At 49.4% G+C, this 14,590-nt stretch overlaps 5 protein-coding genes across 5 annotated transcripts; 2 read left to right on the plus strand and 3 right to left on the minus strand.

Moving 5' to 3' along the window:
* Window positions 1-229: 229 nt before the first annotated feature.
* On the minus strand, window positions 230-1,081 carry HO133_008163 (uncharacterized protein; the record flags this gene model as incomplete). The annotated part of the gene is made up of 2 exons (XM_037299031.1): window positions 230-854; window positions 921-1,081. 2 exons carry the CDS (start codon window positions 1,079-1,081, stop codon window positions 230-232), a joined length of 786 nt encoding a protein of 261 aa, XP_037156367.1.
* A 61-nt stretch (window positions 1,082-1,142) lies between these two features.
* HO133_008164 (uncharacterized protein) lies at window positions 1,143-4,355 on the plus strand (the record flags this gene model as incomplete). Its single annotated transcript, XM_037299032.1, has 1 exon — window positions 1,143-4,355. One exon carries the CDS (start codon window positions 1,143-1,145, stop codon window positions 4,353-4,355), a length of 3,213 nt encoding a protein of 1,070 aa, XP_037156368.1.
* A 998-nt stretch (window positions 4,356-5,353) lies between these two features.
* Window positions 5,354-5,829, plus strand: HO133_008165 (uncharacterized protein; the record flags this gene model as incomplete). The annotated part of the gene is made up of 2 exons (XM_037299033.1): window positions 5,354-5,491; window positions 5,563-5,829. 2 exons carry the CDS (start codon window positions 5,354-5,356, stop codon window positions 5,827-5,829), a joined length of 405 nt encoding a protein of 134 aa, XP_037156369.1.
* Window positions 5,830-6,630: 801 nt separating this feature from the next.
* On the minus strand, window positions 6,631-7,080 carry HO133_008166 (uncharacterized protein; the record flags this gene model as incomplete). The annotated part of the gene is made up of 1 exon (XM_037299034.1): window positions 6,631-7,080. The coding sequence occupies one exon, from the start codon at window positions 7,078-7,080 to the stop codon at window positions 6,631-6,633; it is 450 nt and encodes a 149-aa protein (XP_037156370.1).
* Window positions 7,081-9,153: 2,073 nt separating this feature from the next.
* Window positions 9,154-9,642, minus strand: HO133_008167 (uncharacterized protein; the record flags this gene model as incomplete). Its single annotated transcript, XM_037299035.1, has 1 exon — window positions 9,154-9,642. The coding sequence occupies one exon, from the start codon at window positions 9,640-9,642 to the stop codon at window positions 9,154-9,156; it is 489 nt and encodes a 162-aa protein (XP_037156371.1).
* Between the last annotated feature and the right edge of the window lie 4,948 nt (window positions 9,643-14,590).

Consider the following 14,590-nt stretch of genomic DNA (forward strand, 5'->3'; position numbering starts at 1 on the left):
ATCGGGGGGAAACCGCATTCTTCTTTGCGTCTCACGTATGATATCAATTGCGTTAGACTTCACTCGGATTGCGAATATCAAGCTCCACTCTAGCTTTAGATGCCTGGCGGAGCGAAAGCAATGACGCTACGGCAATTCGAGTGGGAATAGATTTAAATGTGTCCAAATTCTGAGTCTATGCTGCGCTTAAGCTTCCATCGAACCGTTGTTCCCATGATGTGTCGTATAATCAACTCGCTGGCGGTTTTAGCCGACCTGATTGAAGCCATTCAGTCCACAATCCTCCAATGCCAGCCGCTCGATGCTCGGCTGTCATACCCTGAGAGTCTTTCAACAAGCGTATATCGACTTTCCCCCTCTGATCCTCTCTCTGAATCCCAGAAGTATGTGCGGCCTGAAGAACCTTTGCTGGAATCTGGTCTATCTTCAGGGTCGAAGCGAGAAGCAGAAGAAGCCATGCTACCTCCATCCTCTGGTTCTGAACAGCAACGTGCAGGCCTGAACCCATTGATCCAATTTGATCCTGATACCTCAAGACATCTATACTGTGTCCTTCACCTTGACCAGAACTCTCCTCGTCCTCTTCTCCAGCGTCGTCATTGAGGAGGTCAACTATCGCCTCAGCATCGCCCTCTCCGCAGAATTCTAGAAAAGCTCGACACCTCCTCTCCTCGGGGTAGGCTTTCAAGTAACTTTCTTCAGTGAGGATTGGAAGCATGTCGAGCCTCTCTTGTAGGCCCCCTTCATTCTTGAGATTGCACAACAGCTGCTGTTCGCCTGAAGGTGTACTCGTTATGAGGTTTCTTCCGCAATTGGGGCATTCCGACATAGAATAAGAGTCGAGGAGACATTGCCTACATGACCCAAACGTCAGCATTAAGAATCTTCCCATCCAATAGAGTGAGACAAGGCGAACAGACCAATGGAAATGGCACCCACATTGCAATTGCACATCATCGTCGACGTACGAGCCAGTGTTCGCACTGGCAGAACCTCCCATCGTTTCATCTTCATCTTCATCTTCCTCGTCAGGCGCAATGTACAAGGTCAAGGGTTTGTGACATGCCACGCATTTTGCCATTGTTGGTATCGCGTTGCGACTGAACAATGAGCCCTCGGGTCAAATTCTTTTGACCTGCGGAATGCTTTCCGCGCGCCTTTTCAGCCCCGTCGCAGGAACGCTCTTTCCAAAGTTGACAGTTCTTTGTAAATATCAAGAGCCTTCCGCGCGATATAAGAAGCACAATGATCTTGAGGCACCTATGGATACCACTGGCTCCGTCGACAACACTCGAGCCCGCGAGCTTCCGCAAGAGAAGGATACCTCGGAGCGCATAGCCATCCAGGCCCGAGATCTGACAACCCGAGGCCTCGAATTCCTCTCCAATGCCAGCAATGAAACCCTTGGAGCATGCATCATTGGACTTGGGGCTGTCACCTGGCTGGTACTGGGAAGGGTTGGGCTTGTCTTGATAGGCATTGTCGGAGGAGTGGTATTACATGCTACATGGGAAGGGGATATTGAGAACAATGCGAATGACGAAGCCAGAGCACTGGAAGCCAGTAAGAGGAGGAAGAAGGGTCTCGATATTGTTATGAGGGTATTGGAATGGAAGGAGAGAAAAGAAGTGGGCCGTGAACTTGACGGTGTGCGGGATGCGCCAACTGCCGCACCCTCACAGAAGGAGCTGGATTTTCCTGGCTTTCCACCCGAGACGAAGGGTGCTTTGATCAATTTGGTTGACACTATTATACGCGACTATGTAAAATGGTGGTACTCGCCGGTCCTTCCTCTGGAGAACGCCTTCCCACTCGCCTGCCGACAGACGTTGACCGGCTTTCTGCTGGCGATATCAAACCATTTATCTCGCAAGCGACCCGCAGACACGTTCCTAGAATTCGTGACAAATTCTTCATCCATCGTCATTGTCTTCCTTAACGAGCTTTCGAGTGCGCTCAAGTCTCCGGCACCCTCTGGCGGTGCATCAGAATCTGTACGCCGTTACCTAGAGGCCAACCCCAGCAGCAGTCTCGCCAACGTACTAGATGTCGAACAACAGAACAAGAAACTCAAAGCAGTGGCTCAGGACATACTACATACATTCCTGGACCGAAAGGTGTACGAATGTGAACCGGTGTCGGTGTTCCTGCGAGAGATTCTGGCCAGTGTGATCCTTGAAATGACAGTGACGAGCTGCTCAAAACCAGAATTCATCAACGAATGGATCATCTACGGTCTTGAGGAAAGTGATACTGAGATTCTCCAAGCCATAGATGCAGGCGTTGGAGGAGCTACTGCTAATGGAGATGTCAAAGGCGCCGTTGAGGCAGCGAAAAACGGAGTATCTGACAGCCAAGTCAAGTCTGCCGAGTCACCTGATGCTCAGACGCAAGCGAAGACTGAGCACAAAAGAACGGTCAGCAGGGCGGAAGAAGCTATGGACGAAGCCATGGAAGAGGCGCAAAGACTCAGCGAGCTGATTGCTGCAGAGGACGTCAAGATTCAGCAAGCTTCCGAAGAATCTTTATCTTCTGGGGAGACCACCGACGCTGTCGCAACGCCCACATCTTCGCGAGATGATCTCTCAGCAATGGCCAACAGCTCTTCCTCAGCATTAGCTGCTGATGACGAGACAGGAACGGATTTCGAGTCCAAGATCGCAGAATCAAGCCCCAGCTTCACAACATTTGATCAAATAATATCCTCGCAGCAGCCGACTGCTCTGAAGGACTCAGAGACACAGTCATACGAAGTGCCACCATTGAGCCTATACAACGCTAGCGTCTCCATTTTTGACGATTCTGTACCTGGGGAGAAAGGTAACCTGCGATCGAAACCTACAGCTGAGTACCTACTGCAAATCGAACCTGCCACATCTCAATATCCAGGTTGGATGATTGCACGTATCTATTCGGACTTTGAGACACTGCATGAAGTCTTACGGCGCATATCTGTAATTTCCGGAGTTGCCGCTTTCGCAGAAAGGCACCCAACTGTGCCGGCTTGGAAGAATAAGACTAAATCTGCTCTGCGTTCCGAGCTGGAATTCTACCTTCGCAGTGCGCTGTCATTCCAGCGATTGGCCGAAAGCGAAGGCATGAAGCGGTTTTTGGAGAAGGATCAAGGTCTCGGACGATCATCTCCCACTGCGAAGCAGGGCGGCTTCGGTTTCCCGAGTCCAGCAGCGTTCGAGACAATGGGCAAAGGCATGCTTGATGTGCTTTCCAGCGCCCCGAAAGGAGCCGCTGGTGGCGGCAAAGCTCTCCTGGGCGGCGTCACTGGCGTCTTGGGGGGTGTAGGGTCTATTGGGCAGAGAAAGCAGACTTCCAAGAGCCCAGTACCGCGATCAGTGAATGGTTCTACCTCAGCGTTGCCCCATATAGACAGTGATAGACTGGCGAGACCAAGCTTCGTCCAGGAACGAGAATCACAGGAGAGTCCACGCTCCTCGGCCAATGCCCAAACAGAAAGCATGAAACCACCTCCTTTGCCTCGTCGACCCAGCCAGTCCGCACCTGACCATCAATTGGATCTCAAAGTCAGCGCGGCCCATCCAGCAGATGGGGTACCGTCAGAAGTGCGGTCCAAAGACAACATTCCAGCATTTCTACAGCATGACGAGGAGAATGAACTTCACCTACCACCTCCGCCTAGCGAGATAGCTGATGACTACAAGTTTTCGCAAGGGTCGCCTCGGCCATCAGTCTCCAATGATGACAGCAGCACTTTCCGTACATCCATAAGCACCGCCCCTACCACGCAAGCTTCACAATCCCGGGAGAGTACCCTTTCTTCCGTCACACCTGGCGAGCCACCCGCTCCCACCTCCAAACAGCCGCCGCCTATTCGAACTGCTCTACCCCTGACCAGCCAGGAAACGAGCATTGCAGTAGAGCTCTTCTTCGCCACAATCAACGAACTTTATGCTCTTTCCTCCGCATGGACTCTCCGCCTCACCCTCCTAAACGCCGCGAAGTCCTTTCTGCTCCGTCCTGGTAACCCAAACCTCGAAGCCATTCGCGTGTTGCTTCAAAAAACCATTATCGACGCCAATACATCTGACAGTGGCATAGCCACTCATCTCAACAAACTACGAGAAAACGCGTTACCGACAGAAGAAGAGCTTAAGGCGTGGCCGGCACCACCAAGCGAAGAGGCAAAAGAGCGTATGAGAGTAAAGGCTAGGAAGCTGCTTGTAGGAAAAGGCATGCCGCAGGCTCTGACCAGTGTCATGGGAGCAGCGGCTAGTGGAGAGGCGCTGGGCAGGGTTTTCGACTGTTTGCAGGTCCCCGAAGTGGCAAGGGGTCTGGTGTTTGCATTAGTATTGCAAGGAGTCAGGGCTGTCACACAATGATCATGATCCTTCGTTGGTGCATGGTTGGCGCTGTATGAACTACAAATGAGAGGGTACATTAACGCTTACGGGCGTGGAAAAAGGACGTGCGAACAGTCTACACTGTTATGGATTTCATTAACCTTGTTCGTGGCGTAATGATGTAACAATAGGTCTCTTCTTCTTGTCCAAACTTTTGGTACCAAGCGTGTCGCCGGAAGAATCACCTTTTTTTGCAGTGCTGAGTCCCAAAAACCTTCGTGACCGCTGATGATGCGGAGTAAGGCTTCATCTGAACGGAACCCGTATAACAACAACAGGAGGAATTTTCAGCCTGATCCCATAGTTTTTGTTCAACAGGCAAACCCGGCGCACAAGTATACTATCTTTTTCTCGCCAATGCCAACGCTCCATCTCCAGCACGTCAACGACGGGCGGGAAGTGCGGACCTACTAACTGGCTTTTCGCCCATGCAATCCGCCTCCTTTTGAGGACCTGTTTGGCGGGCATAGGATGGATGGCCAGACCATGGCTTGGCATGTGGCTGTAGAGGCGCACACTTTTCGATTTCACCCAGCGGTCGCATTTCGACGATCGGTGCCATCCACGTGATGAGTGAAGCTCGAGATGCTGCCTGGATAGATGGATACTTTGCTTGCTTGCTTGCTTGCGCCACGTCCACGCGTGAAGAGCTCAAATGCGCTGCGGATCCACCTGTAAGTCGTCTCGGAACCATGGTGCGATTCACAGCAATCAATCACTGGCGACAAAGGAAATACACCGAGTTTGCGGTCAGGCACGGATCCGATGACCCAATTCAAGTTACGAGTTCCGGTCATTAGTTACACGCACTAGCCGCCAACTGCTTGTAGCTAAACGTGACCGTAAGGCCGGAGTTGTACCCTTGCACACTTATCGCCTGGGTGCACTGTGGGATGGCCTGTGCGCTGAAGAGATGCCCGTAGTTCGTGGCGGTGAGATAGGTCGTGCCTGAGAGTTGCTACGTTGTGTCAGGATACATGACCCATTTTTCGAAAGAGGGGGAGGGCAAGGGGTTTCCGAAAGGGAAAACCGGGAGGGGAAATGCTCACGCGGAAGAGCGAGACGACGTAGCTATTACAGCCAAAAGTCGTGACGCCCGTGGTGGCGAAGCTGCAGTAGTCGTTATCGGTCGCGAACCAATCGCCTAAACAAACATAGTCTGGTCAGCGTATTCTACTTATACCAGTGGGGCTATGCCGAGCAAGCCAGAAAACCAAAGAGACGAAACCGTGAAGAACCCTCTACTCAAATAATCAGGGCACGTCGTACCGGTGGCGTCGCCATAGACGAAATATCGCGCGCATGCGCCATCCGTGACCCACTTCCCGTTCACGTCAAGACAGCCGTTGACGCTGGTTGTGGAGCCGGAGACCTGAGAGACGAGGATGTCGCCGCAGCCGGAGAGCTTGACGTCGCGGCGGGAGAGGGCGGAGTGCGGTTCTGGAGCGCGTGATAGGGGAGCAGAGGGCACGGGTAAGATGTGGGCTGTCGATGCGGCGAGGAAGAGGGGAGGAGGTTGTCAGAATATCAGGTATGGTAGAATAAGTAGTGTGTAGATTGCATGAATTATTCCATCTCAGGACTCCCCTGGGCCAGTATTTGTACCCCTCACAAATTAGGTGGTTGTTCCAACAGGTGGCTGGGAGGAGGCTGGGAACCTTATTCCGACACTCCCCTGTGACCAGCCTCCCCTAGCCCACTCAAAACATGATGCTATACAGAAAAATGATGTCATGCCCTCCCTGGTGCCTTTCTTGCTGCCCTTCCTGGTGCTACCGATAAGCCTTTCTGGCCGTTATCGATAAGTCTATCCTAGATCGTCATCGATAAGCCTTTCTGGTTGTTATAAGTTAATGAATGCTTTCTTTTCACCTGGTGCCTCTTGATCTTGCTGTTGTAACTCGTCCCATTTCCGCTTTCGAGATCTTTTCTTAATGGTCCACCTTTCTTGTAGCCATTCCGGGGCTAACTCCGGGTGTAACTTCTAATAGATATTCGCTTCGTGACTCTTCTTATAGCGAGGATATACTATATCATTGTCGATAGCCTTTTCGCTAGAAGTTCTCTTACTCGGATGTCTTGTTGTCGCAACCAATCCCACCCCCACAGCACCAGTATCCAAAGTCTTTTCACGTCTCTCTTCCTCCAGAAGCATATTTCTCGCTTTATCCGCAGTCATCCCCGGCGTCATAGCCCATATCTTAGTGAAATATTGAAATCGTTCTGGGAGAGTCATGCCGAGACATAGAAGAGTTTATTTATCGTCGTCGAGAATTATATTAATATCGCGAATACGCTCCTCGAGCGTCTTGATTTGAGTGAGATAGTGGGTCATAGAGTCGAAATCTTCGTACCGGAGCGAGTAATACTCCCGGGTTAATCGCATGAATTCGGCGTCACCTTTCGGGGCATAGATATTGGCCAAGGAGGTCATCATAAGATAGCCATCGTCAAAAGCGTTAGCCTGAAGTTTCTGCTTAACGGGGCCACTTATGGTAGGGGTAATAAGGTCTGCAGCCTCCATTGCTGAATCACGCCATTTGGCTTGGGCCGTGACTGATTTATCGGGATCCGGGGCCTCTTGAGTGTAGTTCCAGAGCTTTTTACCCCTAAGAAGAGCTTTGATATCGATAAGCCATTCAGAGTAGTTGTTGTCCGTAAGCTGACGAATAGGTGACTTGAATGTGGAGGTTTCGGGGTCCATGATTGGCTAGAATAGATATAGAATAGCGTAAGCGTCAAGCCCGGGCTCATAACCTGTCAGAATATCAGGTATGGTAGAATAAGTAGTGTGTAGATTGCATGAATTATTCCATCTCAGGACTCCCCTGGGCCAGTATTTATACCCCTCACAAATTAGATGATTGTTCCAACAGGTGGCTGGGAGGAGGCTGGGAACCTTATTCCGACAGAGGTTGAAGAAGGGGGAGGTGAGGTGCATGGTGGGCTGCGGTTGATGTGTTTGAGAGGGGATTGGTGCGGAGATGGGGGGTGGTCGAGTTGAGAGAGAGGTGGATGTGAAGAGGGGAGTGGATGGAAGTAGTGAGGTATTTATCCTTTTTCCTCAGGTATCACCGCCCCCATCGCACGTTGTGTCTAGTTTCCTCACCGCCATGGCATTGACATATATTTGGTAGTCGCCTGCTTCACACTGATCCGTGAAGACAGCTGAAGGTTGTTTGGGGTTTCTCGGGCTTCTGGGCAGGTGGACACCGCAGTCTGCATCCAAAGAGGCTTGGCTTCAGCTCTCAATAAGAATTTACATCGAAAAGCGTGGCTTTTTTGGTTGTCTGTCACACGTAGAAAGCCATCCTAGTGGTCTATCGATTCGATTCGGTGGACCCAGAATAGGACTCCTGGCCAACTCATCGAGAACAAGTCATGGGAAAGTCCCCCGATGAAAAGCCATGAATGAATAAAACCGAACCGAGATCCACAGATCGTGCCAAAAGCAGACCTCTGGCTTGCATGGACTAGGAGATAGATATTGCCCGTCTCTAATATGAGTAGTATCCAAAGTCTCATTTTTTCCTTTGACGGAAAAAGATACGATTGATCCTGAAAACTTCGGAGCCTTCCGTTCGATTCTAAACCCCACCTGCCTATACGTGAGCTGCAGGAACGTAGAGTATGGGGCAATACGCGGACTGGTGATTCTTGAGGCGCGGCAGATGTTGATCTCGATTCTCAGCAGAAACCTGCAGAGTTTCATCCTGAGCCGAAAAATGCCTAGCAAATCGATCACTAAACAACACACGGCGCGAAGAAAATCTGACAACGAGAAACCATAAGCAAATGGGTGGTAACGCTGAGCCCATATACAGCCTGGCGACTGCTGGGAAAGGATTCTCCCGGTAGTTCCCTTAGGACATTTGGCGTCGTTATGCGAAATGGACGGGCACCGGCAACTTGGATACCGATCCTTGTAATAGGCTCGTCAGCGCTGGACAATCTACCTTAGATTGCAGAAATTGGCGGTGAAACCAAGTCCATATATTCCATGACCGGCTCGTCACGCTAGACGATCCAGATTATAGAAAATGGCGGAGAAATCAAGTCCACGGATTCCATAACCAGAAAGGAATTCGGTGAGCGCAAATTCGCCTGCGGAAAATCGAATCGATCGGCGTCTGTCATTTCGTCTTGCCTGCGTAAGTAGGTTTGTCACAGTCAGAAGGCCATCCATCAATCATACGCTTGGTTGTTGTGAAAAAGGGTAGAAGGGGGGAGGTGAAGATCAGGTCCGATGTGGGTGCAATCCCACGTTTGCCAACTTACTTGCAAAGCGTTTCTTCAATCCCCAAAGTGGTGATAATTCAATAGGCTAACTACTTATGGTGGTGCTAAGCGTCACCAGGCGTCCTCGAGCGCTCGAAGTGGTCGAAAGGAACTTGAAAGGGTTGGTCTTTTAGCGTACGTAAAGCACTGGGTGAAGATTTTCTGGCCGTTGGCGGGGAGAAAACTTTGTCGGTCTTTTCAACCTCGTTGATGTCGATGTACCTTTTCAAGCCCGTACCAGGATACGTACTACTTGTCTCTGGCCATCGCCTACTTTTCAAAGGGCGGTTAGAATGTGATGACTGTGGATAATCGTTTTCAATTGATTTCTATGGCACATCTTTTACCTAAACCCAAGACACGGACTCGACAATTCCCTCTTATCTCCAGAAACAAAACGCCCGCCTGCCTGCGCCAACGGTAATATACCAACTGAGCGATCGAACACTCCCGTGAATGTGTGCTCTATCCGAAAACCCGTAAAGTGAGAAGCAGAATCCTATGAATCACACGTATCAATTTCAAGATCCAGAGCCGATCCATTATGGATCTCGTAGTCCTCCAATGTCAAAGACTCCTTGAACGGGCGCTCGCCTTGTCTCTTCAACGTCATGGCTTCGGGCCTCGTGCCCAAATACACCGCGGCGATTCTTTTGAACGCTCCAATAGTATCTGATGGTGAGCACAGAATCTCGGTTTTGGTACCGAGTCGGTTATTGATGAACACCCGTATGAGGACCTTGGAGGCTGTGGCTCTTAGAGATGAAGCGGCGTTCCTGTTGCCGTGGGCCGTTCGCTTCTTTTCTATGCGTGATCCGATAACGGTTGAGGCTCTGTCCGCTGATTTGTGGTGTTTGTTTCGAGGGTTAGGTGAGTGGCGAGGGGTTTTTGTGGGGTGTGTTTGAGATGGTGTGGCTGATCGCATTTTTTCGGAAAAGGATGCTTGCGTTCTCTGATCACTTTGGTCCCTGGACTTGGGGGCGGACATGTTGCAGATTTGGTGATGATGAGAATGAAACAGGTTCGGTGCTTTACTTGACCCACAGTAGTGTCGAGCAGAGTTTTGATGCGATAGATGTTGCAAGCGAGGATGCTGAAGAGCTTATATACTTATTTAATGTATTAGTTTTTCACGTAGTCCGAGGCTAGTACGAATTTATCCTTCTCTGGTACCCCTTGGCATTTGGTAAAACTCTGTTTCTCAGCGTTATCCAATGGTCACTCTTCTTCGCCCTTCCATCGATCACTTTTGTCAGTAGCAACCACCATTGTGATAATTCTGCTCTACTGGTTTCTGTGGCACCACTGTAGGACGTTCATGGTTCGCGTGACATGCCCATATAAAATATGCTGACTTTCGTAGTAGACTCATTTGCAACCCTCAACGCATCGTAAGTACAGGATCGAATCTGTGGTAGAGTTATCACTTCTTAATCAAGGCAGCTCGAAGCAATCCTCATGGACGCGGCCGCGCGCGTGGCGTTCATCGGCCCCATGTCGAGAAATGCAGGCACGATCGCTCACAACAATCGCCTGGTCGACCGCCGCAATACCGTCTTGTTTGCTGGCTGTCCCATCCTTACTGGCACAGCAGAGGCTGCATTTACTGGCTTCATCGTATGTTTGAAATGCCTCTTGAAACACCTCTTCTTTCACAGCCATTGCGACTGATCCACATACATACCTTCTCATCTATCATTATGATATAGAGCACTGACAGTCAGCTAAAAGAGAACACAGATGCTCAGCAAGCACACTGAAAGAATCGACAAGCTCATTGCTGGCTGCCAATGACAATATCTATACTACAGACATAAAAATACAATACAAATAAATGCTAAAACACAATAAATGAGATATCTAGGCCTTCGAATATGATAGCAAACATAACGGCCTGATGAGTACTCCACACCCATGATAGGAACAATGCTGGTTCGTTTTCTTAGTTTCGAGCATATTTTACGATTTGCAACCAGGGGCTAGCCCCCCAAGATGCGAACTGTTCTCTTCGCCTTGGGAGAAAGAGAAATTTGGGCTCGAATATGCGCAGGTGGCAATGTATACTGAGCTTTAATGCTCTAAAGCAGGTGAAAATAGCATTCGATTGCGCATGCCTCAAACTGATATGTAAGAAGATTGGTCAGAGGCGCCGACGCCAAATCAAAGTCAATGCGAACTTCGCGTCCCCTGTGCCGGCTGTGATAACGGCAACGAACCACCCTCCACCAGCAGACTTTGGTGGTACTTCATTAGACCAGGAGAACTGATGGTTTCTCTATTTTCTATTTTTTGTGCGTGGGCTCTGGTGTTGGCTGGGCTTTTTCTGGGGGGTCTGAGTCTTCTTGTTGCTCTCTGGTTGGGCGTCTTCGGTTAATGTGGGATCTTTCTGGACTTCTCAGGTTCGTTGTCTTTGGGAGTATTCTTTTGGGTCTTGTGTGTTGGTCTGCGGTTGTCGACTTGGGTCTGGTTCGTTGCTTTTCCGGCGTTCTAAGCCTTGGATATTTAGTTCCGTCTTAACCTACAATACAGTGATAATCTAGTCCTCAAATGAATTTGAGCAAGTCGACTAATAGCTTTGAAGACTCCGAATTTAGGAGAGAGCGTTTCGAAGTCTTATAGACAGATGCAACATGGTTGACTTGGGTCCGACTTCAGACTGTTCTCGATCTTGAGAATATCGGCAAGGGAATCTCCAGCCATGGTGGATCGCGCCAGCCGTGTGCGAGAAAGCGGTGGAAGATGCTGCTTTCATACTAGAGAATTTGAGAGAATATGGAGATGCTGATGAATATCTGGAAAAAAGTCAACCTAGAGTGTTGAACGTTAAGCCATAGAATACGTGATATGTTGAGCATGAGAAGTTCTAACTTCGTCTTTGTTACGCGCCGATGAATCCGCTCGATAATTCCAAGAACAAATGCATAGGAAGCCTTCTGACTAAACCCCAAATTCGCAGCATGACTGTATTTTGAGGAGAAAAGTAGACGTGCGTCATCATCTCGACTGAAGAAACCGATCTGAGGCGTCTTCATGAGATCAATGACGTTGTTGAAAAAGAAGAGTCAATGTACACGTCCCATTCACAAGATGGCAGATGACAAATGCTAGCTAACTACCTTAGTCACTCGGATGTGCCCGCTGGATCTGGTAACCCCGTCTGGCCATACACAGTCCTTATGCTCTTCGCATGATCCCACTCTCCATACATAAGGTCGACTTCGAACTTCTCGCGGTCCTGACCATGATAACCTTGATCTCAAGCATCGCTAGCACCTGCCCAATACAGTTCCGCGGCCCATGCTCAACGGGCCGTCACGCTCCCTTAATGGAATACATTGGGTCGCCCGGCGTCACGAGCCAGCGTTCTGGAATAAGGTCGTCGGGTTGCTTCCAGTAGGCCGGGTCCCGGTGGACGGGCTGCGGGTTCGCCTAGATTAGGAAGCCATTTGTGGGAAAAAGACGGCCGGCGTCGTCAACCACGAGGAATTTGGGCTCACCTGCCCGGGTGCTTGAGACAGCGGGGTACATACGTAGCGTTTCTTTGATGACGGCAAGGGTATTAGGAGTTTTGTCTGTAGACATCAATCTGATGTGATTAGGGAGGCGATGATTGAGGCATCCGGGCTGATGACTGAGGCGTGCTCGGCGCGAACACGCGCGAGGATGGTGGAATTGATGGCAAGAACATAGAAGACGTAGCAGACTGTGCTGCTGGTTTTATCATGTCGGGAGAAAAGGAACAATGCGATCTGACGCATAGTAAACTTTTTGAAAGTGCTGTTCATGACTTGTGTTTTTCTTGTTGAAAATTCAGCAATGTATGTGGTCAAGATTAGATCGATTATCGATTTGTCCTTCTGCTGGAATGGACTCTCTTGTTTTGAAGTTGGGCGACCCGTTTGTCTACTCCTCGGGAGACATATTTGTTTGTTCGCCGTAATTTAGAGCAGTGAACCAAAAGGTGAATAGGATTGTCTCTCGTAATGGGATTGCCATCGGCCCCGAAAGTCAACTAGCGGACCTGAATGCGTACAGCATCTACCAAAGGATTGTTTTGCTTTTGAGAGTCGAGCTGTTTGTCTCTGTAAGTATGTCAGTGAAGGAGGAAAGCTTCCAAAGAAGTGTCCCAAAAAAACAAATCTTCCAATGACGTCCATAGTCAGATTGTCCGTCAAATCCTTCATCTAGAAGGTTTTCTGGTCCTTCGAGCATATTCGTAGAATATCACAGAACTTGTCCGGCTCCTCCACTAAACTACAAGTTAAGTTCATCAGATGATTTACGCTAAATCCTGGGTTAAAGATTCCTCTCCAATTCTTCCACAAGTCTCCCTCCATTGTGACTATGTCCAGCCCCTCCATAATGGGTTTGAGAAAGTATTTCAGGGCATGGTATTCTGGGTGCGTTGATGTCCCTGGGTGAACTGATGTAATCAGCTGGTAGACGTTGTCGAAATTTGGCCCCCACGCTTCCCAGCCACCGTGTTTCCCAGCCACCTGATTTTGTACTGTACTTAGGACCTGGCCCCGGAGAGATCTGGAGAAATTAATCCATCTGTTCTACACAACACATACCTGATATTTCAACAGACCTCACGACCAGCAAGGACCGAAGGGCTAGGTATCCAAGTAATAGATGGGGCCAAGGTCTGGCAGTGTCTGTCGAATGATGTCGGGAAGGTGACGAGGATGTGCAGTTTTGGGCAGGGTACACGCAACCTTGTAGCAAAAGTCTAAATGTCCAATTATTGGGTTCCGTGGTGGCATTGGTTGGTAAATGTCTGCAAGATAGATGTTGCCAAGACCCCGCCTGGATGATATAACAGCCCTAAGACTCCAAATAGTACTCCGCGACTGAAAGGTTGAAAAAAGAAATCTGAAGGAGGCCACGAAAAGAATCGTCCCAAACGCGACGGATACAGATGAGTGGTCTTTGAGCCTCATGTTGGGCTTTCAATCTCTCGTTGGGAATAGGAAAGGCTAGGAAAGAGCTGCGCACTTGAAGCAAAGGAGCCGTGAGAAAATACATACAGATTCTACTTCGTCACATGCACAGGGTAGTTTTCAGCCTTAATAGCGTGTATTGTAGCGAGCATGAGAAGGTAAATTACACGTATTTTTTTACCTAACAAGGATGCGGGGTGCCCGACGGCTGTTAAGGTACGATGGAGAAATAAAAAGCACCGCAACACCATTGTACCAGCGCCAGTAGGAATCGAACCTCATACGAACTAAATACCTCTAATAACAGACGGCCCGGGTCGTAGGATCTTGCATTCGCAATCTCGCCTCGTTACTTTCCGTTAGCATGCAAGTGCCTGCTAGATTGAGTAACGAACTGTACTGCACATGTGATTCGCTCTACTCCGTACACATGTTCCAATCCTGCTTGTTTTATCGCATGTTTCATAGCGAGTAGGAGCGAAAGTGAGAAAGAGCGTATTACTCCTGAAGAGCGTTGGAGAAACAAAAATTGTTCTGGACCTGTGAGAAAAGAAAGCCACGCAGTAATTCAACAAGGTAGCATGATGGCTTTCGGAGCGTAAGGTATGCACCGATACGGCACCCACATCGTAACACGCAGTTGAGGCTGGGTCTCAATTCCGGTCTCCCTGAGAAGTCAACAAGCAAACGGCTCACTCTGTGGCGTCCAGTAGTGGTATCGTCATAGATGGGGAACAAGCGGACGGTTTGGCACTGGTCGACTTGAAACCTTAGATACTCCACTTTCTTCAATGAGTGGACTCATAAGCTCCATGACCGAGTACATTAAGCTGTATCAGCTGCGTGCCTCCTTGGTGCTTGATTGTAATGCCATGGTGTTGTTTGCAAAGGAAAAGCTGTACTCCCAAATACAAAATAGTCTCGCTGAGTTTTCACTTGCCGAAATGGACTTGATAAACAGGCAAGGTGTCAAAAAAGAGGCAGTCTGAGGCA

Source organism: Letharia lupina (assembly GCF_014066315.1).
Source record: "Letharia lupina isolate WasteWater1 chromosome Unknown contig_4, whole genome shotgun sequence".
Taxonomy (NCBI): Eukaryota; Fungi; Ascomycota; class Lecanoromycetes; order Lecanorales; family Parmeliaceae; genus Letharia; species Letharia lupina.